Source organism: Oreochromis niloticus, linkage group LG3, assembly GCF_001858045.2.
Source record: "Oreochromis niloticus isolate F11D_XX linkage group LG3, O_niloticus_UMD_NMBU, whole genome shotgun sequence".
Classification (NCBI taxonomy): domain Eukaryota; kingdom Metazoa; phylum Chordata; class Actinopteri; order Cichliformes; family Cichlidae; genus Oreochromis; species Oreochromis niloticus.
The window spans coordinates 82,187,020-82,211,946 of record NC_031967.2 but is presented as its reverse complement, the minus strand read 5'-3'; the positions used below and the strand labels follow the sequence as shown (position 1 = coordinate 82,211,946).

Here is a 24,927-nt window from a genome sequence, read left to right as displayed (position 1 = left end):
ACATTAGTCTCGATATAGCCTCTGCCACCACATTAGATCAATCCCTCTGGGCTCCTTTGATCGGCTCCATCACCTAGCGGGGGTGGGGGGTCATGGTTTGGTCCCGTGGTTGATGTGGAGGTAGGGACAGGCTTAGGGCATCTGGAGGATCGCTAGGGACGTTATCCCTGGGCTCCCTTGCCTTAGTGGGTGCCGAAGGACGAGGGTGCCTACTGGGGTCAGCGGGGGAGCTGGCCCCAGGGAGGGGCATCTTGCTCCTCCCTTCTTTTCCTCCCCATCCCCGGCTGCCTCCCTCTTCCCGCTCCACCACACCCACCCACACAGGTAGGGCCTTGGGGTGTGGGTGTGTCACCAGGGTGCAGGGGAGCCCCCCCGTCCCCTTCTGGCCACCTGTGCCTCAATTTTATTCCACAACTTAGACATCCACATTACTCACACTCTCATTACACATACATATAGGGCCTTGAGGGTGGGCACGTTAACGGCGTCCAGTGGACGGTCTGTGTATTCAACCCTACCTCTGGCGCCGGTGCCCACCTCTCAATTTTAAATCCATGTAGACATTGAGGGCTCTCGGGAGGGGCCGTGCCAACACCTGCTGCTCTCTGGCAGCAGCACCATGCCCTCCCGTGTTTTAAATGCACCTTAGAACAACACGCAGCAACACTACACATGAGCGAGAGGAGGGAGGTTTGGGGTCTTCACACACCCCTGCTCTCTGCCGGCCATCGGGGCGAGGGGGCTGGGAGGAGGTGTTGGCCATCCGATTGGGATCTGGGATGCAGGGCCTCCCTGCTGCTGCGGAGCCTGGGGCGGTCTGCTTGCCTCCACCCCGGGGGAAAGGGTAACATCTCCTGGGTCTAGGTGCCGTTTCCCCCTCCAGGGGCGAGGGTACCTGGACCTGGGGTATAGAGTTTGTTTGGGGAGTGTGATTGTGTCCATGTATGTCTATCCTTACGTTGGGTGAGTGCTGAGTATTTGTATATGTGTTACTGCTGTTTACACTTAGCTAGATTAACGTGATGGTGTTGCGTTTGGTATGTTGCTCTGTTTTTTGTTTTTTTGTTTTTTTGCTTGTTTTCTCTTCTTTTTCTCTCAACAGGTGATCCAAGAGATTTTTTTTTCTCTTTGTAAGTGCCCTTTCTCACTGTCCCTCTTCCCTTCTGTTTTTCTTTTCCTTCATCTTTTTTTCTCCCTTTCCTATCCCTCAGTCATGTCTGTCCCGTCTGTAACAACTGAAAATAAAATAAAATGACTAATAACAACAAAGGTTGATCAAAAGTACCAATACGGCAAGGCCGTGATGATCTATTTGGCAAAGTAAATCCATTGGGTATCCTTGTTGGTCTTCAGACAACAATTCTGACGGCTAAAGAACCAAATGGGACAGGCAGAAAAAAAAAATTCTACTCTAGCAAGATCAAATGTGAAATCAGAGTGAAAGTCACAAGATCAAACAGAGATAATATCATTACATTTGAACTTTGATTGTTGACTTTCATAAATGATGCATTTCTCATTCAGCCCAGTTCCACCAGAATGGATTCAAAACATTGGCCACGTGAGAATAATTCCAGTATGTATGTTAGTTATTTTCAGTTAAAACGTTTGATGCAGTAGAGGTTCAGTAACGCTAGAGCCACCAAACAATTGTAAGTGTAATTTTTTCGAATTTAGTGACTAACGTTTACTAAAGTTTGAGTTTATTTTTGTAACATTTTGACTGGAGGCCTATTTAATTAGCTGTAACTTAGACTTGACTCCATATGGTCAAATAACACAGCCAGGGATGGCTTTTAGGTCAAATTTCATTTTCACTGAATCATGTGAGTAAATAATGGAAAACCTGGTACTGCTTCAAAAATGTCTTTGTAATTTATAATAATAATTCTTTGGTTTCCATCACTTGTGGAGTTTTAGATGTTCATATGACAGAACTTCAATATTGACATTATACACTGTCAAAAAACACACATAACAGACATTACTTATCTATGTTACCCACAAACAATTAAGTTTGTGTATGCACTCATAATTCATTCACTGTTAGACACCTCCCACTTCACGCTCCCTTTAAAGATAATTTAACAGATATTTTTATATCATCCCAGTACAAAGCAGTGATACTCTGTATTTCAACACACATGCAGCATAAGTGTTGAAAGTGTTTAATCTCTGAGTCACAGATGTTGAGAATGTTACTTGAATCAAGAGAGTACATATCATTGTGGAATCTGTCTCCAGCCATGCTCCCATGAATGTAGATCTTTGAATCCGCTGCTAAAATAATGTGATTGTGTTTCAGGTTGTGACCAAGTAGAAGACACTGCAACAGATTTACACGGAAGTGATTGATTGAAAAAATGATTGTTATATAAGCATATAAACTTTCCATAGCATGTGTCAATAGTCTAACATGAAAGAAACATATAAGAATATATATTTTCATTTTGAAAATCTCAATTACAGACAGTGCAGGCTAAAGCAGATATTCCACCAGGAGTAGCTGCCCACTCAGTCGTCGTGCTGGGTAAGAACATTTACATGTTTGGAGGGATGACAGCAGATGGAACAAATGTACAGATACGCTGATTTTAAGCCAGTCATTATTTATGTTTTGTGAACCCTATATAAATGTAGTATTTTAGTTCTTTACATACATCTTAGTATGATTTTTTTTTTTTTTAATATTTTCTGTTTTCTGGAATTCAAAGCAGCCAAAACCAAAACATCTATGTGCATATTTGTCTGGACAGTGTGTGATGAGGGAAATCCAGAGGAGGAGAAAGCCAACAGACCGACACCCTCTAAGGCAACAAACCTGTTATTTGTATTGGTAAATGGACTGGTTCTTATTGAGCGCTTGTATATATGTGAGCACTCAAAGCACTTTGCACAACTTGTACTTTTATCCAAGCAGTTTCTTTCTAAGCTGTATCTAAGTTCTTACTAGAGATGGCACGATACCACTTTTTTATGTCCGATACCGATATCATAAATTTGGATATCTGCCGATACCGATATGAATCCGATATAGTGTTTTTTAATCAATAAAACTGTTTTTTTAATATCTTGCTGCATTTTGTATAAGTTCATACTCAAGTTTAAATAAACAACAACACTAAAGCTATTCTGTTATACCTGTATGTAAAAAATACACTGAGCCCAAACTATTTTATAGTTCAGCAACACTGATCAATCTAATAAACTTAAACCTACTCCATCCTCCCTATTCTGGTATTTTAAAGAGTACTTAGCAGAAATATTAAGCAACCTAACTAATAGGGTTGCAAACTCCCAGCAAAAAAAAAATAGGGGACCACCCCCCACCCTTCACCTCATGATGCTTAATCGACGTAATCAACTTTAATTTGATGCAGGGTGAAAAAAAAATGCACAGAAATAAATTATTTTTCAAGAATAATTAAATAGATTCAACATCTTTCTTCAACAGAATTGCAGAATTCACAGATGGTATTTTCCCAAAGGAAAAAGTACTATAGCTTACTAGGGTATATTAGACTTAAGAGTTACTATATACAGTAATGGACTTCTATACATTTTCCATCAGATTAAAACTTTGGGTGTAAGATTCAGATAATTATTTATTAAAAGCTAGACATTTGAAATGAGAATAAGAAAGAAAAGTATGTCTTTGTGCCCCCTTTTCCCTGTTCATGCCCTATCAGCCCCCCTGGCTACACTTTGCTAGATCCACCCCTGCACAGTTACCAGCCATCAGGTACGTAGAAAAGGATCCTGGTGTAGAAAGTAATATTAAATAAATTCTAACAACAGCTTATCAAGCTTAAACGTGCTGCTGTTGTTCCGCCGCTGGTTTCCTCTTTCTGGTGCAAAGTGGGCCAAAAACAAACAAGAGAGACGGACTCGCGACAGAAAAGCCGATCAGCTGATCATTAAGCAGTTTCATGATCAAAGTAGCAGCAGGAGAGGGAGAGAGAAGAAGCAGTCGCTCCATATATCGGTTGTTAAGCTTAACGTGGGAACGCTTTACAAACATTCAGAGATGAACTTACACGCTTGCTTTACTGCTCTCTGGGATAACTTTCTCGGAGATGAAATGCTGGTCTACACAGCTGCTCTATCACGTGACGCACACTGCTCCGACGTGCTACGGTTATGAGCCGAGTTACGCCTGTCGCAAGTTTTGTGAAGTTTTTTTTTATATTTAATGGATCGGATTACATTTTTTATTTCTCGTCGATATCCGATCCAGTAATTTAGGTCAGTATCGGACCGATACCGATATGTATTATCCGATTGGTCCATCTCTAGCTCTTACTATCTAGCGTTTACACATAGATGCATCATCACCAGCATGGGGTTAGTATCTTGCCCAAATATATTTGGCATGCAGACTGGAGCAGACTGCGATCGAACCACCAACCTTCTGGTTGGTAGATGACCTGCTCTACCACCTGAGTAGAGTCACACACTGAAACGTATTTTAAAGTCTCTCAGAAAATTTAGTATGGTCACTTGTTATTGTCAGCCCCTTCGCCACCACTCCTCTCACAATTTGAGTCCCATCAGTCCAATATGTACACCAACATGCCAGAGGGCCAAGGAGTGTTAAGACGTCAGACCTGCCTACAACTCATCCTTCTCATTTTGCTCACTGCCCTCGGGTGGTGGACCACCTGCACTATCATAGAGCTTGATGATAATGGACTGAACCACCTCCTCAAGCTCCTTCTTCTTGGTCTGTAAGTTGTCCAGGTCAGCATCTTGGTGGGACTCCAACCACTCAATTTTCTCCTCAACTGCCTTCTCAATGGATTCAATCTGGTTTTTCAGGGAGTATGCGTAGCCCTCCAGCTCATTGTGAGCATTGATCCTCTCCTTCAACTTCTTGTCTTTCTCAGCAAAGTGCTTGGCGTCATCCACCATGCGTTTGATGTCCTCAGATGTTAGCCACTTCTGGTCAGTTGTGATCTTGTTCTTGTTGCCTGTGGCCTTGTCCTCAGCAGTGACACACAAAATACCATTGACATCAATCTCAAAGGTGACTTCAATCCGCGGTACACCATGAGGAGCAGGGGGGATGCCAGTCAGGTCAAAGGTAGCCAGGAGACGGTTGTCTTTGGTCGAAGGATGCTCACCTAAAAAAAAACCAAACAAACAAACAAAATGAAAACAAAAAAAACCCAGTCATAATTAGACTTGTGGAACATTTAATTCACTGTCATATGTTTCTTGTCATTGGGATCTTTTTATAAAACACTATTTGGCAACTTTAAAGAACAACATCGAAACTCTTACCTTCATAGACTTTGATGGTGACAGTATGCTGGTTATCAGAGGCTGTAGTAAACATCTGGGCTTTTTTGGTGGACACCACGGTGTTCTTATGGATCAGCTTATTCATTACTCCTCCAACAGTCTCAATACCAAGGGTCATGGGGCACACATCCAGAAGAACCACATCACCTGCAAGTGAAGGAAAAGGCTTAGTAAACAGCATCACATTTGAAAACTCAACCCTATTAAACAAAATATTTCTAAGAGTCATGACTCACCAGTGTCCTCTCTAGAAAGCACACCAGCCTGCACAGCAGTTCCGTATGCCACAGCCTCATCAGGGTTGATGCCTCTACATGGCTCTTTGCCATTAAAGAACTCCTTCACCAACTGCTGAATTTTGGGGATACGAGTGGAGCCTCCAACCAGGACAATCTCATCAATTTCAGACTTCATTAACTTAGCATCTTCCAAAACTTTCTGTACAGGCTTCAGGGTGGACCGGAACAGGTCCTGGGTTTTAAAGAATACACAAGTTAGAAAGATTGTTCAACCGCTTTTCCTGTTGGGTTTGATATGCAAATAATTAATCAGATTAATATCTTCCCATGTTCAGCTCCTCAAACTTGGCACGAGTCAGGGTCTCAGAGAAGTCTTGTCCCTTAAAGAAGTTCTCGATCTCAACGTGCGCTTGGTATTGGGTAGATAGCGTTCTCTTGGCCTTCTCAGCCTCGCGACGCAGCTTCTGCACAGCACGGTGGTTTTTGCTCACATCTTTGCCAGTCTTCTTCTTATACAGCTCGATGAAGTGCTCCATGATACGCTGGTCAAAGTCCTCACCTCCCAGATGAGTGTCACCATTGGTGGCCACCACTTCAAACACACCATTGTCAATGGTCAGAATAGAAACATCAAAGCTGCCACCACCCAGATCGAAGACAACAATGTTCTTCACTCTATCCTTCTTGTCCAGGCCATAAGCAATACCAGCAGCAGTTCTAAAGAATACAGTGAGACTTTATTTTTTAGAGGGAGGGCAGGGACATTTTGCAGTTTCAAATTGCAGATGATCAAATTCATTTTTGACTGGATGCTTACGCCTCATTGATGATTCGCATGACATTCAGACCAGCAATGGTACCAGCATCCTTAGTGGCCTGACGCTGGGCATCATTGAAGTAGGTTGGGACAGTGACCACAGCATGTGTGACCTGAGGAAAAAGGATAAAGTTAGATTTGATGATACACCATTAAATTTGACAATGTAGCTTGCCATCACCAGTGTGTGAATGGGTGGATGACTGAATTTGTAAAGCGCTTTCGGGTCCTTAGGGACTAGTAAAACGCGATACAAATACAGGGCATTTACCAGGCCATTAGAATTTTTGTACCTTCTTGCCCAGGTAAGCCTCAGCTGTCTCCTTCATCTTAGTCAGCACCATCGCACAGACCTCCTCAGGAGCAAAGGTCTTAACCTGGCCACCACCAATGTCAACCTGGATATGGGGCTTGCTCTTCTTCTCAGTAACCTTCATGGGCATACACATCAATATTAATTTAACAAGACTTTCACTCAAGCGTCACCCAAAGAACCAACAAGTTTTACTTTCAGTTTACAAGCTCACCTTGAAGGGCAGGTACTTGATGTCCTGCTGCACAGACCAGTCATCCCATGTGCGACCAATCAGCCTCTTGGCATCAAAAATGGTGTTCTCAGGGTTAGAGGTCAGCTGATTCTTGGCAGCATCACCAATCAGACGCTCACCTTCACTGGTGAAGGCCACGTAGGAGGGGGTGATTCGGTTTCCCTGGTCATTGGGAATAATCTCCACACGCCCATTCTTGAACACTCCAACACTGCAAGAAAACAGTCTGAATTCAGTCTGAATCCCATTTTATTCCTCTGTGGTATCGTGTACTTATTTAAAGATTCTGTAGTGACTTACCATGAGTATGTGGTCCCCAGATCAATCCCAATCACAGTCCCAATGTTCTCCTTCCTGTTATCATCGGCAGCACGAAACATTGTGCCGACTAACAGCATCACATCCCACAATAGCTTCATCTTAGTTTTTTAGCTCTCCAATCTACAAAGAGAAATGCAGAAAAGAAATACAATGTAAATCAACATAAATTCCCCAAGTTCAAGAAGCTAGCAGCTAATGGTACAGATGTGATTTGGTGAGTCCCAAAACCATAGCAGACTTGAAGTTGGTCTTAGAGAATAAGTACTATAAATTTATTATGACTGTGTTATTGTACCTTGAGTATAATCAGTCCAGTTCTCTTTTGGCAACTTAAAATATGTTGACGAAACTGTGATGTAATATTTGTTGCAATTTTTACCAACATCTTGGCCAGCTACTCTTAAAAAGAAAACGTTTTATACACAATGGCAATTGAAAAAAAAAAAAAACCCTGATAAAACACTTAAATGTCACATTTAAATGTCACTCAACATTTTCAAATATCATCTTTAAACACCGACTACTTCCTGATAAAAAGTGTTGTAGAAAATGTAAATAATTATCATGCTGATGATAGATGTTTTAACCCTCATATACCTCTGTGACACTGTTTCTGACTTTGCCAGTTTAGCTCACTATGTTAATACTCACCAACCTAAACCCCAAATTAAGACCACCGGTGCCAGTTCAAGTCTCACCTGATCAACTTTGTTCTTGAGGTCTTGAAAGTGTTTCTTTTAGAAAATAAAATAGTATAAGCAGCGATAACCTCTAGAAGAAATCCCGACTTCTTGTTCGCTCTTTCTCTTCATTCTCTGTTTGTGCCAGCGCTCGGGAGAGAACCAGTGTCAGGTGTGTTAGTAGGCAGGACCAAGCAAAATGAAACTGCAAATCTATGTCGTCAAAATCACAGTGACTTGTGAGATAAGGTAACCAATTCTGAAATTATCAGAATTGGTTACCTTGGGAGAGTTTAAGTCTGTCTTAAAGGAACGAGAGAACAGCTCTTTTACTCAGTGTGATTGTTTTTAATGTACTCTTAATTTGATCTGTTATTGTATATTTTACACATGTTGGTATGGGATATTGTATTTGTTTTAAATGTTATATACCTATGTGGTATGTGACTTTTGTTGCCATGATGCCAGGTCTCTCTTGGAAATGAGATTTTAAATCTCAATGAGATTTTTACCTGAATAAATAAAGGACTAATAATAATTAACAACTAAGAAATACATCTATATTTGTATAGTCAGTGGGAGACTAGGGCAGTGTTCTTCTAACAGTTTCAGTCTGATAGAGAAGTGTTTCTCTCTGTGAGCCTGTCTGCTGCATAGAGCTGACTGGAGGACATGTGTCTGTCAGACCTGACACGCCCCACCCAGCTTTCCACTCTGTGATCAGCAGGTTCCTCATTTCACATACTGATGTAATCACAGCGATGTTTGTAAAGTTCTTTCACTTTCGTTACATAAAAGAAAGAGGAATTTGCTGATCTTGAGAAGTCCATTATAAACAAATGTGGATATAGCAATTAAGATTTTATGCTGTTGGTTGTAAAGATATGAATTTTATTTTATTCTCTTTATTCTCTTTTTCAGGTTTTTCTTTTTCAAGACTTGGTGAGAGAGTAACACCTTGTGTCACTTAGAATGTGAGTTTGACTGAAGGCTTTGAACTCAGGAGTTTCCACCTGTCACGTGACTGAAACTCTCCCACTGACGGGAATCCTGCAGGGATGCATGCCAGGCGGTACATCAGAGCAAGGCATACCTGAGACCTTTAGCAGGAAGTTCTATGTAATATAGCAGATCAATGATGCATCAGAATCTCCAGTCAAAGCACAAATGGCTGTATAGAGACAGATTGATCACAGTGGTTACTTTACCTGCTTTCTGCTTTGAATTCTGTTTAATAAAAAAAACACAGTTGAAAAAAAAGACATAGACTGGTCTCACAAACAGTCGCTTTAGCTGACTTAAATGAATTAGTAATTTAAGCTTCTTACTGTAGAGAGTAATATGGTATAAGGTACATGTCTTACAATTACCAGCTTGCATTTTCATCTGTGAACAGAGGGGTGAATGAAGAGAGATTGTTATCACATGAATTTATAATTTATAACCTGCTTTAGCTGCTAAAAAGATGACTCAATATGTTCTTTTGCCTTATTTATCTCTCTTTTGACTGGTTGCAGGGCTCTGAGACAGAACCTGGCACTCTGTGCATGGATGAAGTTTGTTTTTTGCACTATCACAGTAGTGTTATTTTGCAAGGTACGGCTTAATAAACAAACAAAGACTCTAAAGTCAGAAAAGAAAGATACAGTAGGATCAATAATGATTGTGTTTTTATGATGTGTAGTAAACTATGCTCTTTTTCTCTGTCTTGGTGTGTGTGTGTGTGTGTGTGTACCTTAGAATTTTGAATTTCATTTAGAACTGAAATTTGAAGTTAAAAGCAGAAATCTTATGCTCAAACAGGAGTGTGTATCCCTGCTTTCACAATGCTAACGTGTCAAATCCATGAACCCCAACAGATGGTTTGTTAAACATGGGCACCCTGTGTAATAAAGCCTGTGTAACAAACAGTGATGGGAATAACGGCGTTACAAGTAACGGCGTTACTAACAGCGTTACTTTTTTCAGTAATGAGTAATCGAACTAATTACTATTCCTATCATTACAACGCCGTTACAGTTATTAACAAGAAAATGCGGTCCGTTACTATTTTTCAACAAACAGACAGTTGAAGTTGTGTTCAGCTTACCGTATTTTTTGGCTGATTTCAGTCATTATGCAAATGTACTGTTTATAAGGTTTGGGGAAACCTGCAGTCAGCTGAGACTGAAGAAGTCACTTGGATGAGTGACGAAACGTTTCTCCCACAAAACGCTACGTCCAGATGAACAGATTCAACTTTTGGAGATTTACTTTCCTGGATGATTGAGAATGCATCAAGAGGTCATTAGATTGTTTAGCAAGACTGAAAACTGTGCAGAACAGGAAGCTTTGTGCAGAGTTGGAGAGAACGTCGCCTATTTTTATGCTGCTTAACAGGAAACAGCGGGGCGAGAAGCAGTTAAGATAGATTTCTAAGTACTTGTGTCTGTGTCGGTCTGGCCTTAAATTCTGTTTGCCGTTAGTTCTCTGCGTTGTGTTGTGTAAATAACCAGAGGATTCAGCTCTCTCTTTGCCAGCTGGGGCAGATTTATTCTCCCAGAACTCTCCTCAGCGGGACCTCTAGGCAACTGTTTAAAATAAAAATAAAACAGTACAGCGACTTCACTTTACTGGACTTCTGCATGAACACCTCTCCTCAGCGGGACCTCTAGGCAACTGAGGTGCAACATCACAATAAACTCTAATTAACAAATAATACTGCTAAAATGTATTTATAATCATATATAACAAATGAAAATGCACTGCATCGTGACCATATAGTGACAATTACCTCAACAACAAAATTATAGTTTAGGGAGACTTCATTTACCAGTGGCAATTTTACATATTTTTTTAGTTACATATATCTAACAGTAAGTTGAAACAGTGAACATGAATCACAAACAAAAAATATAAACAGTACACATGACACAAAAATAAAAGAGGGAGCTCACATACCTGTTTAAAATAAAAATAAAACAGTACAGCGACTTCACTTTACTGGACTTCTGCATGAACACCTTCAAGGGAGAGAGAAGGATAGCGGACCACAGGAGAAGTCACCTGCATGCTCCTATGCTCTCATCTGAAAATGGCTAACTAGCATGTTACAATAAACAATAATTCACACTGAAACATCTAACAAAACTGTGAGACAAAATGTACAGGGAGTGCAGAATTATTAGGCAAGTTGTAGTTTTGAGGAATAATTTTATTATTGAACAACAACCATGTTCTCAATGAACCCAAAAAACTCATTAATATCAAAGCTGAATGTTTTTGGAAGTAGTTTTTAGTTTGTTTTTAGTTTTAGCTATTTTAGGGGGATATCTGTGTGTGCAGGTGACTATTACTGTGCATAATTATTAGGCAACGTAACAAAAAACAAATATATACCCATTTCAATTATTTATTTTTACCAGTGAAACCAATATAACATCTCCACATTCACAAATATACATTTCTGACATTCAAAAACAAAACAAAAACAAATCAGCGACCAATATAGCCACCTTTCTTTGCAAGGACACTCAAAAGCCTGCCATCCATGGATTCTGTCAGTGTTTTGATCTGTTCACCATCAACATTGCGTGCAGCAGCAACCACAGCCTCCCAGACACTGTTCAGAGAGGTGTACTGTTTTCCCTCCTTGTAAATCTCACATTTGATGATGGACCACAGGTTCTCAATGGGGTTCAGATCAGGTGAACAAGGAGGCCATGTCATTAGTTTTTCTTCTTTTATACCCTTTCTTGCCAGCCACGCTGTGGAGTACTTGGACGCGTGTGATGGAGCATTGTCCTGCATGAAAATCACGTTTTTCTTGAAGGATGCAGACTTCTTCCTGTACCACTGCTTGAAGAAGGTGTCTTCCAGAAACTGGCAGTAGGACTGGGAGTTGAGCTTGACTCCATCCTCAACCCGAAAAGGCCCCACAAGCTCATCTTTGATGATACCAGCCCAAACCAGTACTCCACCTCCACCTTGCTGGCGTCTGAGTCGGACTGGAGCTCTCTGCCCTTTACCAATCCAGCCACGGGCCCATCCATCTGGCCCATCAAGACTCACTCTCATTTCATCAGTCCATAAAACCTTAGAAAAATCAGTCTTGAGATATTTCTTGGCCCAGTCTTGACGTTTCAGCTTGTGTGTCTTGTTCAGTGGAGGTCGTCTTTCAGCCTTTCTTACCTTGGCCATGTCTCTGAGTATTGCACACCTTGTGCTTTTGGGCACTCCAGTGATGTTGCAGCTCTGAAATATGGCCAAACTGGTGGCAAGTGGCATCTTGGCAGCTGCACGCTTGACTTTTCTCAGTTCATGGGCAGTTATTTTGCGCCTTGGTTTTTCCACACGCTTCTTGCGACCCTGTTGACTATTTTGAATGAAACGCTTGATTGTTCGATGATCACGCTTCAGAAGCTTTGCAATTTTAAGACTGCTGCATCCCTCTGCAAGATATCTCACTATTTTTGACTTTTCTGAGCCTGTCAAGTCCTTCTTTTGACCCATTTTGCCAAAGGAAAGGAAGTTGCCTAATAATTATGCACACCTGATATAGGGTGTTGATGTCAATAGACCACACCCCTTCTCATTACAGAGATGCACATCACCTAAAATGCTTAATTGGTAGTAGGCTTTCGAGCCTATACAGCTTGGAGTAAGACAACATGCATGAAGAGGATGATGTGGACAAAATACTCATTTGCCTAATAATTCTGCACTCCCTGTACAAAGGGAACAAGCAGCGTTTGAATTACTTTTAGTTACTTTAACTGTGTTTATTCACTGTGTAACTGAGAACACTAGCGTACGCTCACCTCTCCTCAGCGGGACCTCTAGGCAACTGAGGAAAATAGCGCGCAGCTACAGGAAGTGACTTCGTGGGAAGTCAAAGGTCACACAAACAAAATAAAAGCTCCCAAAATATAAATACAGAAAATAAACATATATATAAATAAACACATATACATAACCAATACTGACAATCCAAAATAACACTGCAGGATGGATCTTTGGTGAAATATAAATTATTTTTTAATACACCCGCTACACTTGTAGAAGATCACCAAAAAAGGAATCGTATCTAGTTGTCACTAACTGTAACTGATGCATGTTATGTTATAAGAATAAGAATAAGAATAACTTTATTTATCCCAATGGAAATTCTTTTGTCATGTACATGCTCAAAGCAGCAGGAGAGACAGAGGAGCAGATGAATAAGATGTAAGATATACAATATATACAATAAGAATAGTAGTGTACAGTAATATACAGTAGGATAGTGCAAGACATAGTATCGGATAACTCTAACGAAGTAATATACATAACTATATCCTGGTGAATAAATAACTATCAGTGCAGGCGATTCTAGAAAGTGACAAAGTATTGTGCAATAGAATAAAGGGAGTAGCAGCGTATGATGGATAGGTACTCTTAGGTAATATTGCACGGTCTGGGAGGGAACAGAATAACATTGGTATCTGCCAACACATGAAGGGGCATGAACCCTGACATATAAAACTGCGCTTTGGGTGGTGTTGTGTGGATCTCCCACATATATGTGCTTAATAAATAACTGTTGTTGACTGGACCTGCTCTGAGTATTGGTTGTTTGTTCTCAGCCCAACATCAAAGAATTTGGGACAAGAGTCATCATCCAGATATGTAGAGAACAGTAGGAAGGACTTTCTGAAGCGTTTTTTACCGTGGATTTTCATGTATTATTGAAAGAACATGAAATAAGTGTACCTTACTTTGTTTTGCAAGTCATTTCACAATATTAAATCACATCACATACAGATCCAACAGTCTAAAGAGCTTGGAAAGAAAAGGGTCTGGACTTCTTTAAGTTGCTTGAAGACGTTTCACCTCTCATCTGAGAAGCTTCTTCAGTTCTAAAGATCAAATGGTGGAGAGTCCCAGATTTAAGCTCTGTGGGAGTAACCCACTGAGATGGACAATACACCCCCTAATGATCCTCTACCTCATCACATGAGCCAAGGTGTGAAAATGGGTGTAGGTCGCAATAAGCCAGGGTTTTGGGTGAGCTCATTGTGAAACCTGGCCCCACCCTATCATGTGATTTCCTAAGGTCAGATGGCCCAGGATGTGAGTGGGCGTCAAGGCGTCCGGAAAGGATCTCAAAACTGGATTATAGATGACAGACAGTTAGTGTTGTTGGTTTACGAAACCAACTATCTGCTATCTATAATCCAGTTTTACTCTTAAGTGTACCCTTTCAAATAAAGCTGTCTTAAGCAAACACTTCAGCTTCTACACCTCTTTTCAGCCGATATTCCTGTTTCTTCATCTGTTTTTTAGCAGATTCCATTACACGGCATTCACACTGCATTTTCACAGGAAATGCAACTTCCTAGTTTGACCTTTGTCTAAGGTACACACACACACACACACACACACACACACACACACCAAGACAGAGAAAAAGAGGGTAGTTTAGTACACATCATAAAAAAACAGACATTAATATTTATATTTCTGTTCTGACTTTAGAGCCTTTGTTTGTTTATTGAGCAATATTTTTGGAATTGCACTACTGTTATAATGTGGAGAAAAGGGTAAGGTGTGAGAGACTAAACCATTACACATAAAAACTTCATCCATGCACACAGTGGCAGGTTCTGTCTCAGAGCCCTGCAACCACTCAAAATACAGACAGTTCAGGCAAAAGAACATATTGGGTCATCTTTTTAGCAGCTACACCAGGTTATAAATTATAAATTCATGTGATAACACTCTGTCTTCATTCACCCCTCCATTCACAGATAAAATTGCAAGCCGATAATTGTAAGAGGCACAGACATGTACCTTATACCACGTTAATCTCCACAGTAAGAAGCTTAAATTACTGTACTGATTCAAAGTAAAGGCTGGTCTTACAAACCCATCGCTTTAGCTGAGATATCAGCTAAAGTGATGGTTTGAAGGAACAGTCTTTACTTTTTTTTCAACTGTGTATCTTTAAAACAGAATTCAAAGCCGAAGTCAGGTAAACTAACTACTGTGATCAGTCAGTCTCTTACCCAGAACTTCCTGCTACAACGCCTCAGGTATGCCTTGCTCTGACGTATCTGCCTGGCATGCATCCCTGCAGGATTCCCGTCAGTGGAAAATTCTCAGTCACGTGAAAGGTGGAAACTCCGGAGGTCAAAGCCTTCAATTAAACTCACATTCGTAAGGTGTTATGGAGTAACTCTCTCACCAAGTTTTGAAAAATATAACCTGAAAAAGAGAATAAAAAAAAAATAAAGAACGCAATTAAATTCAGATCTTTACAACCAACAACATAAAATCTATCTTAACTGATGCATTCGTGTTTTTTATAATGGACTTCTCATGGGCCAAGATAAGCACATTCCTCTTTCTTTTATGTAATGAAAGTGAAAGAACTTTGCTAAAATCGCTTTGATTACATCAGTATGTGAGAGTTGAAAGCTGGGACGGTGCTTTGTGTTAGGTCTGACAGACACAGGTCCTCAAGTGCAACAGACAGGCTCACAGAGAGAGAAACTTCTCTACAAGTTTGTTAGGAGAACAATGGACTAGTCTCCCACTGACTGTACAAATATAGATGTATTTATTAGTTGTTAATATCTCACGAGTCAGTGTGATTTTGACGACATAGATTTGCAGTTTCATTTTGCTCTGCCCTTCCTACTAGGAAACCTGACACCCACTAACTTGCCTACTAAAAGTGATTAAATTGTTTAGCTGGGGTGGGGGGATTGCTTTGCCGAGTGCTGGCACAAACAGAGAGCAAACAGAAAGAGCGAAAGTGAGGTGGGGATTGGAACTTGAAGGCTATCGCTGCTTATATCATTTTATTTCTAAAAGAGATGCTTTCAAAACCTCAACAACAAAATCGAGCAGGTGAGACTCAAAGTGGCACCGGTGGTGTTAAAATGGGGTCTAGGTGTTAACGTAGTGAGCTAAAGTGGCAAAGTCAGAAACAGTGTCACAGAGGTATATATGAGGGTTAAAACATTTATCATCAGCATGATAATTATTTACATTTTCTACTACATTTTTTATCAGGAAGTAGTCGCGTTATTGTACCTAGGACATAATCAGTCTAGTACTAAAATATATTGACAAAACTGTGATGTAATATTTGTTGCAATTCTTACCAACTTCTTTGCCAGCTACTCTTAAAAAGAAAACATTTTATACACAATGGCAATTTAAAAAAATAAAAATAAAAAAAACAATAAATAAAAAAATATTTAAAGTCACTCAACATTTTCAAATATTACTCTTAAACACCAGTCATAATATATTTATAGTATTTATTCTCTAAGACGAACTTCAAGTCTGCTATTGTCCAGGGACTCCGCAAATCATATCTGCACCATTAGCTGCTAGCTCCTTAAACTCGAGAGGTTCAGACCACCTATTGTTCTCAAGGTCATGTTGATTCATGTTTTATTTCTTTTCTGCATTTCTCCTTGTAGACTGGAGAACAAACAAAGATGAAGCTATTGTGGTTTGGGATGCTGTTAGTCTGCACAGTCTTTGGTGCCGCCGATTACAAAAGGATAACTGGGAAGACTGTGATTGGGATTGATCTGGGGACCACATACTCATGGTAAGTCACTTCAGACTCTTTAAATAATGGCATGATGCCTCTGTGGAAAAAAACATGGGATTCAGACCGAATTCAAACTGTTTTCTTGCAGTGTTGGAGTGTTCAAGAATGGGCGTGTAGAGATTATTCCAAATGACCAGGGAAGCCGAATCACCCCCTCCTACGTGGCCTTCACCAGTGAAGGTGAACGTCTGATTGGTGATGCTGCCAAGAATCAGCTGACCTCTAACCCTGAGAACACCATTTTTGATGCAAAGAGGCTGATTGGTCGGACATGGGGTGACTGGTCTGTGCAGGAGGACATCAAGTACCTGCCCTTCAAGGTGAGCTTGTAAACTGAAAATAAAACTTGTTGGTTCTTTGGGTCATGTTTGAGCGAAATTCTTGTTAAATTAATATTGATGTATATTTCTGTGAAGGTTACTGAGAAGAAGAGGAAGCCACATATCCAGGTTGACATTGGTGGTGGCCAGGTTAAGACCTTTGTTCCTGAGGAGGTCTCTGCTATGGTGCTGACTAAGATGAAGGAGACTGCTGAGGCTTACCTTGGCGAGAAGGTACAAAAATGTCAGACATTCTAAATAAGTGAAGATGCAAATCTTAATTAACCCCTTTATGGGCTAATTAAGAGCGATAAGAGCGGGCACGCTCCATTTAGCTTAACTATTTTTAAATCCCAGTAGCACTGCAACTACATAAGCTAGCGCAATGGGGTTTTTTTTTTCATATGAAACCGGAGGAGTTGTACTTACATCTTATGCATTCAACTTGACCTCAGTTTCCTTCCAAATATGGTTTTGCAAAGATTGCAAGCACTTGCAGCAATAAAACATTATATTTCAGAAACACGTTTTGCTGACCCGATCAGCTGTTCATAGCACTTCCCATTTTGGAATAGACGTCAGTGCCAATTATCTCATGTCTGCCATTACCTGCCCAAAATCAGAATTGATGTCATATTTTCTGGGTAACATAGTTTTTCCCTTTAAGACCGTTATAGGCCTATACTGGTGATTTTAAAAGTTATGTTTGACTTTATGCTTTTCTATTTAGTTTCTGGGATGCTTAGACCTCAAACTGCACTGTTGGAAATAGTTTATTTTGATGAACATGCCGTTTGTTTTGCAAATTTGAAATGTAATATTTATTTCCAATTTTCCCCACAGTATTTAAAAGTTGGTGTATCTCAAAAATAAAACTATGAAGACACTCAAAATAAATTTCCTGTAGTTGGAAACTACTTTGTGCAACTTTATTGTATTTACAGTTTTGAGGGATAAAGCTCTTAAATTTCTCTAACTAGAAATATATGTAAAAAGAACAAAACAATAATTTTAATTTTTTTGTTGTTCATTGCAATTTCTTGCAATTTTTTAAGTTACTATGGACTTAATACATTTGTGTCATTAAAATTTGCTATATAATGATTGTATTGATGTATAGCAATTTGAAATACTCCCAAAAATGGCACTACAGCATATAAAGATAAGCTGTGGCGGAGTTGGTTCTATGGTAGGTCTTAAAGGGTTAAAGAGTTAAATGGTCTATCATGAAATCTGACTTTATCCTTTTTCCTCAGGTCACACATGCTGTGGTCACTGTCCCCACATATTTCAATGATGCCCAGCGCCTGGCCACTAAGGATGCTGGTACCATTGCTGGTCTGAATGTTATAGAAGTCATCAAAATGAATTTGATCATCTGCAATTTGAAACTGCAAAAAATGTCCCTGCCCTCCCTCTGAACAATAAGTTCTCACTGTATTCTTTAGAACTGCTGCTGGTATTGCTTATGGCCTGGACAAGAAGGATGGAGTGAAGAACATTCTTGTCTTCGATCTGGGTGGTGGCAGCTTTGATGTTTCTCTTCTGAAAATTGACGATGGTGTGTTCGAAGTGGTGGCCACCAATGGTGACACTCATCTGGGAGGTGAGGACTTTGACCAGCGTATCATGGAGCACTTCATCGAGCTGTACAAGAAGAAGACTGGCAAAGATGTGCGCAAAGACAACCGTGCTGTGCAGAAGCTGCGTCGCGAGGTCGAGAAGGCCAAAAGGGCACTGTCTGCCCAGCACCAAGTCCACATTGAGATCGAGAACTTCTTTAAAGGACAAGACTTCTCTGAGACCCTAACTCGTGCCAAGTTTGAGGAGCTGAACATGGTGAGATATTAATTTGGTTAATTAATTCAAACCCTTTTGGAAAAGTGGTTGAACAAGCTTTTTAACTTGTATGTTCTTTAAAACCCAGGACCTATTCCGGTCCACCCTGAAGCCTGTACAGAAAGTGCTGGAAGATGCTGAATTGAAGAAGTCTGACATTGATGAGATTGTCCTGGTTGGAGGCTCCACTCGTATCCCCAAAATCCAGCAGCTGGTGAAGGAGTTCTTCAATGGCAAAGAGCCATGTAGAGGCATTAACCCTGATGAGGCTGTGGCATACGGAACTGCTGTGCAGGCTGGTGTGCTTTCAGGAGAGGACACTGGTGAGTCATGACTCTTACAAATATTTTATTTAATAGGCTTGAGCCTTCAAATGTGATCAACTATTTAATAAACCTTTTCCTTCACTTGCAGGTGATGTGGTTCTTCTGGATGTGTGCCCCATGACCCTTGGTATTGAGACTGTTGGAGGAGTAATGACCAAGCTGATCCCCAGGAATACAGTGGTGCCTATCAAAAAAGCCCAGATGTTTACTACACCCTCTGATAACCAGCCTATTGTCACCATCAAAGTCTGTGAAGGTAAGAGTTAGGATATTGTTCTTTCAAGTTCCAATATAGTGTTTTATAAAAAGATCCCAATGACAAGAAACATGTGACAGTTAAATTATATGTTCCACAAGTCTAATAGTCACTTTTTTTTTCTTTTAGGTGAGCATCCTTTGACCAAAGACAACCATTTCCTGGGTACCTTTGACCTGACTGGCATCCCCCTTGCTCCTCGTGAAGTACCGCAGATTGTAGTCACCTTTGAGATTAATATCAATGGCATTTTATGTGTCACTGCTGAGGACAAGGCCACAGGCAACAAGAACGAGATCATAACTGACCAGAACTGGCTAACACCTGAGGACATCAAACGCATGGTGAACGACGGCGAGCACTTTGCTGAAGAAGACAAGAAGCTGAAGGACAGGATCAATGCTCACAATGAGCTGGAGGGCTACGCATACTCCCTGAAGAACCAGATTGAATCCATTGAGAAGGCAGTGGAGGAGAAGATTGAGTGGTTGGAGTCCCACCAAGATGCTGACCTAGACGACTTTAGAGCCAAGAAGAAGGAACTTGAGGAGGTGGTTCAGTCCACTATCAGTAAGACCTGTGGTAGTGCAGGTGGTCCACCGGCAGAGGGCAGTAAGCAAAATGAGAAGGATGAGTTGTAGGCAGGTCTGAAGTCTTAACACTCCTTGGCCCTCTGGCATGTTGGTGTACATATTGGACTGATGGGACTGAAATTGTCACAGAAGTGGTTGGGAAGGGGCTAACAATAATAAGTGACCATACTGAATGTAGCTGATTCTAAAATGTTTGTGTGGGTTGCCATGACAACACCAGAAGTGCATCTGAGATGGTTATATTGTTTTCTATTTGTTTTCAAGACAGAACGATAACATGGAATCTACAACTTTTCTACTGCTGGTTTTACAAGGCGTACATAGTAAAAATGTAGTGGTTAATTTGTTAATTTGTTAAGCGCTTGTGCACTTTGTGAAAAGAAATAAGTGGCTGAGATGGATGTCATATGTGCTATTGATATTATTTTACTTGTTTCTAGTTTTCACGGTGCTTCATGATTGTGAGAGGAATAAAAAAAGAATTGTGGACATCAGTACGAAGGGTGGATTCTTTTGACCAGAGTCGATACACTGAATTTCCTGAAAGACTTTAAAATAAGTTTCAGTGTGTGGCTGTAACTCAGGTGGTAGACCAGGTTGGTAGGTATCTTGCCCAAGATACCCATGCTGCTAATGATGCATCTATGTGTGAATGATACATAATGAAAAGATAGATATGAAAGATAAGATAGAGGATGCTGATTTTTAACTTGCCCTCCTCTGGCTTCCCCTCATCACACACCATCCAGGCAAATATGCACATAGTGTGGTCAAGATGTTTAGGTGGCATAGCTGCTTTGAATTTCATTAACAGCCATCTACATTCACATACATACATCTACATACAACAGAAAATATATTTTTTTTTAAATGTACTTAGATGTTTTTAAAGAACTAAAATACTACATTTATATAGGGTTAGCAAAAAAAATGTATGACTGGTTTAAAAAATTCATTTTCGACCTCCTGAACCAAGGAATATTGGGTGCCTGTGTAGCCAAACTCCAGGTCAACCCCCCCCGAACACTCAGATTATGGACTTTTGTGCTGCTGAACTCCGAATCGACCTCCAGAACTATTTTGTTAAAAACTTTGTGCCTTGAACGTTCGAAGTTATGCTGTGTTGACACTTTTTGCTCATGTTCTGGTCTGGGGTTGCTTGTTGGGTTACTTTTTTTTAGTGTTTTAGTGTTTTTAGTGTTTTTTTTGGGGGGGGGTTGCCCAGTTTCAGACAAAGCCAGGCACTGCTCAGCACTGCTGCTGCTGCTGCTGATGATGATGATGAAGGACAGACAGTTGATGGATGGACATTGACGGGGGTCCAATGAGGCCGGACCAGATGGTGGTGTGGCAACCAAAGGCAACGGAACATGACCTGATGGCAGTGTGGCAGCCGCAGGCAATCAAGATGGGGTGGTGACACTGATGGCTGATGGATTCCTTGGAGCCTCCAACAGAGACAGACGGCTGAGCAAACCATTGGGACCTCCAGCGGAGACAGAAGATTGTTGGACAGGGCCTACAGACCCTCCAGCAAAGACAGATGGCTGAGATTGACTTAAGAACTTGAGATTATATTGAGATACCTTAATAACAAGGTTGTCAAGTTAATCTAAGCCATCTGGTTTTGCTCGCTGGTCTGGTCCAGCTCTGTTACCTGTGGTTGCCACCCCACCACCTGGTTCTGCTTCGTCTCGTCCTGCTCGGCTCGCATGTCCACGTTTAGCACCTCACCGTCACCATTTCCAGGCCAGTGGCTGGGCATCTTCAGTGTCATGGATGGCCTCCTGAACTCTGTCACCGCCATCTTCCATGCTGCCAGCCTTTATATCTGTTCAGTCACCGCTGATGCCATATTCCAGATCCTTAACTGCTTTGTTGACACCGCTGGTTGTGCAGCGCGGAGCATTTTCTGCCATGGACTCCTGACCTTTGGGTCGATCTCCAGAATTGTTTGTTCTTGAACCCTTGTGCTTTTGGCCTCTGGGTCGACTTCCTAAACCAAGGAAAATTGGACGCCTCTGTGGAAGACCTCCCAGTCAACCCCCCAAACAGTCAGATTATGAGCTTTTGTGCTGCCAACCTCTGTGTCGACCTCCAGAATTGTTTTGTTATGAAATTTGTACCTTGGACCTGAACCCAAATGCAGACATGGATGCAACAAACAAGCCTTTATTTTGGCTGATGAAACACTACAGAAACGAAAGCAGGGCTAAACCAAGAGAAGCAAACTAAACCTAAACTGGGTGAAGCTAGATATAACAACAGAGGGAACAAAACCTGAAAAACAGGAAGGTGGCAGACGAAACGCTGGGAATAACAAACAGACATGATATGCAGAATGACACACGCAGACGCTCTGAGAAAGAACTGTTAGGTCTAATTGTTGAATGTTGCCATTGTGTTTCTTAAATTTGTACAGTCTTAGTTCAAGCAGCATTATCAAAGCTATTCCTTTGATCCTGAGCACCTCTAACCACTTTGTGTTGGGGGAGGTTTTATAGCAGATACATCCTATCTGGAAGATCTACTTCCTTTGATGTAAGCTTCCTGCGTTTACGACCCTTTGGTCAGCAGGAGGACACACACACACACACACACACACACACACACACACACACACACACACCTGCATATACATACATACAGTGCCTTGTCTTTGTAACCAAAGGGGGTTGCGAGGGGAGGTGTTTTGTAAACTATTGTTTGAAGTTTGTCAATAAAAGCCAGCGAGAGGAGGCCCTCATGGGGGTCACTTCCATGCTGGACATAGACGAGGCCTCCCTTGCGCAAGTAATCGATCGATCGCTGACTGTCTTGTTTTCATTCATGATGAATAAGTCTCTAGAATTAGCGGGGTTTGTGGGAACAGACCCAACAAGAACAGAGATAACCACACTCTAAATGTGCGCACAAGGTAACAAGGAAATGGCACACAGGAGGGAGACACCACTGAACCCAATTAAGCATGAAGCAAAAAGGAATACAAGACATGGACCCTCTGAGCAAAACAGGAAACACAGAACACAGGGAACATCGAGTTGAAGGACCAAAACCTAAGGACTAGAAATAAAAAAAACAGAAACAAACCCCGGATAAAAACAACACCTCAACTGTGAAACTCCCTTTGTCTTTACGGTGTATTGACACTGTTGAACCTTTTTGAAAGCAGCCTAATGTTTATTCAAGGGAGATTTTAGGCAATATGTTTGCTGTTGTTATTATTCCTTTTATCATTATCGTATTTTTATTCTTATATTGAGGTGGGTGACAATTATTTGACAATTAATATATATGTTGGTAGAAAGAAAAGGCACGGCAGGAAACTTTTTTAATGAATTTCCAATTTTTTTTTACAAGAACTGTAGTTCATACATTGGAATAAATGTCTTTGTTCATTCTCTTATAGATAGGAAACTCAAAAGATTTTGAGTTCATGCACATTGTTAAAGAAGAACCTAAAACTTTGTGTCACAATTATTTCTAGTCGTTTCAGAATTTTCAGTGGTAGACAAAATCATTGGTAAAAGGTAAGTACATGAGCTATATAATACCATAAACTCTACATGTACTACACATAATAATTTCATACTTGATGTTTTATAAACACTGAATATCAGGGCTACATCATACATAAATGACCTCAGGGATCTCCTAGGGACATAGGGCTGTAAAGGTTCAGTGATGTAGGCTGGTGCTTGTCCATGAAGAGCATTAAAGGTGAGAACCAGAATCCTAAAATGGACTCTGAATTCAACGGGGATCCAATGCAGCTGTATTAGCAGCGGTGTCACATGAGAGTACTTAGATGTTTTGGTCAGAAGCCTTGCTGCAGCATTATAGCAACTGACTGATGTAGCCCCATTGAACATCCTGAAATGACTGGTTTGTAACTGATGCAGAGTAGCATTTATAAATGATTAATCAATGATTTTTAGAACATGAAATCAAACTTAATAAAAAGGTTATAAATTATAAATTTATGTGATGACACACTCTCTTCATTCACCCCTCCGTCACAGATGAAAATGCAAGCCAATAATTGTAAGAGGCACAGACATGTACCTTATACCACATTACTCTCCACAGGAGGAAGCTTAAATTACTGCACTGATTCAAAGTAAGGTAAAGACTGGTCTTACATACCAGCGCTTTAGATGAGTTATCAGCTAAAGCGATGGTTTGTAAGACCAGTCTTTACTTTTTTTCAACGGTGTTTTTTTTTTCTTTTTTTTATTAAACAGAATTCAAAGCAGAAGGCAGGTAGACTAACCATTGTGATCAATCTGTCTCTATACAGCCATATGTGCTTTGACTGGAGATTCTGATGCATCACTGATCTGCTGTATTACATAGAACTTGCCTGCTACAAGGTCTCAGGTATGCCTTGCTCTGACGTACCCGTCTGGAATGCATCCCTGCAGGATTCCCGTCAGTGGGAAAGTTTTAGTCACGTGACAGGTGGAAACTCCTGAGGTCAAAGCCTTCAATCAAACTCATATTCCTAAGTGACACAAAGTGTTATGGAGTAATTCTCTCACCAAGTCTTGAGAAATGAAAATGAAAATTTAAAAAAAAAAGAATAAAATAAAATTCCAAAAACATAAAATTTATCTTGATTGGACAGCCTAATTCTCAAATGAATTTCTTAAATAAAGTAAGAATAATAAGACCTCTCAATATAGCCAATATTTAGAAAACTAAAAAGGGTTGGTATAGTATTAATAATAAAAAAAAAAACCATTTTTTTCCCTACAAATCTCAAACTAACATGTAAGAAAACAACAGATTTAGACAGAACATTTAAACTTTTTTCTTAAATGTTTGTCTTGTTTTAAGCTTGTTTGTTTTGCAAGGAACTGAACTCTCTGTTTGCAACTGAAAAGTCCCGCTCTCTGTTATCCTCAATCCACTCTACAACAACAGTCTCCTGTTTCAAAAACTCCTATATATTCATCCGTATCCATTATACGTTATGGACTTCTCATGGGCCGAGATCAGCAAATTCCTCTTTCTTTTATATAACGAAAGTGAAAGAGCTTTAGTAAAAATGCTGTGATTACATCAGTATGTGAAAGGAAACTGGTGAGCGCA

The 24,927-nt window shown here is 40.5% G+C and overlaps 3 protein-coding genes across 4 annotated transcripts in view; 2 read left to right on the top strand and 1 right to left on the bottom strand.

Annotated features, from left to right (window-relative positions):
• The window catches only part of LOC100692238 (H-2 class II histocompatibility antigen, E-S beta chain), a 488,804-nt gene that overhangs the window by 187,189 nt on the left and 276,688 nt on the right, over window positions 1–24,927 (top strand). The gene's annotated exons all lie outside the window — the stretch shown is intronic.
• LOC100706421 (endoplasmic reticulum chaperone BiP) lies at window positions 4,201–8,144 on the bottom strand. Of its 2 annotated transcripts, none has more exons than XM_019357241.2 (9): window positions 7,928–8,144; window positions 7,209–7,349; window positions 6,888–7,119; window positions 6,654–6,791; window positions 6,361–6,473; window positions 5,870–6,260; window positions 5,541–5,775; window positions 5,284–5,451; window positions 4,201–5,123 (listed from the first exon to the last, which is right to left on the bottom strand). In XM_019357241.2, exons 2-9 carry the CDS (start codon window positions 7,325–7,327, stop codon window positions 4,612–4,614), a joined length of 1,908 nt encoding a protein of 635 aa, XP_019212786.1. In that variant the 5' UTR covers window positions 7,328–7,349; window positions 7,928–8,144; the 3' UTR covers window positions 4,201–4,611. The 2 variants fall into 2 exon arrangements, with proteins under 2 accessions (XP_019212786.1, XP_019212787.1); XM_019357242.2 differs by lacking the exon at window positions 7,928–8,144 and adding an exon at window positions 7,525–7,605.
• On the top strand, window positions 15,714–19,991 carry LOC100706959 (endoplasmic reticulum chaperone BiP-like). Its single transcript, XM_019357291.2, has 9 exons — window positions 15,714–15,781; window positions 16,363–16,496; window positions 16,588–16,819; window positions 16,916–17,053; window positions 18,076–18,182; window positions 18,262–18,658; window positions 18,747–18,981; window positions 19,073–19,240; window positions 19,370–19,991. The coding sequence occupies exons 2-9, from the start codon at window positions 16,381–16,383 to the stop codon at window positions 19,879–19,881; spliced, it is 1,905 nt and encodes a 634-aa protein (XP_019212836.1). The 5' UTR covers window positions 15,714–15,781; window positions 16,363–16,380; the 3' UTR covers window positions 19,882–19,991.

Bases quoted from the DNA above. Each gene is read 5' to 3' on its own strand.
- LOC100706959 (XM_019357291.2), top strand. From the start codon at position 16,381: ATGAAGCTATTGTGGTTTGGGATGCTGTTAGTCTGCACAGTCTTTGGT. The intron at 17,054-18,075 runs GTACAAAAATGT...CTTTTTCCTCAG, and splicing joins AGGCTTACCTTGGCGAGAAG to GTCACACATGCTGTGGTCAC. The intron at 18,183-18,261 runs AATGAATTTGAT...TCTCACTGTATT, and splicing joins AATGTTATAGAAGTCATCAA to CTTTAGAACTGCTGCTGGTA.
- LOC100706421 (XM_019357241.2), bottom strand. From the start codon at position 7,327: ATGAAGCTATTGTGGGATGTGATGCTGTTAGTCGGCACAATGTTTCGT. The intron at 5,776-5,869 runs GGAAGATATTAA...TTTAAAACCCAG, and splicing joins AGTTTGAGGAGCTGAACATG to GACCTGTTCCGGTCCACCCT. The intron at 5,124-5,283 runs GTAAGAGTTTCG...GTTTTTTTTTAG, and splicing joins CACCATCAAAGTCTATGAAG to GTGAGCATCCTTCGACCAAA.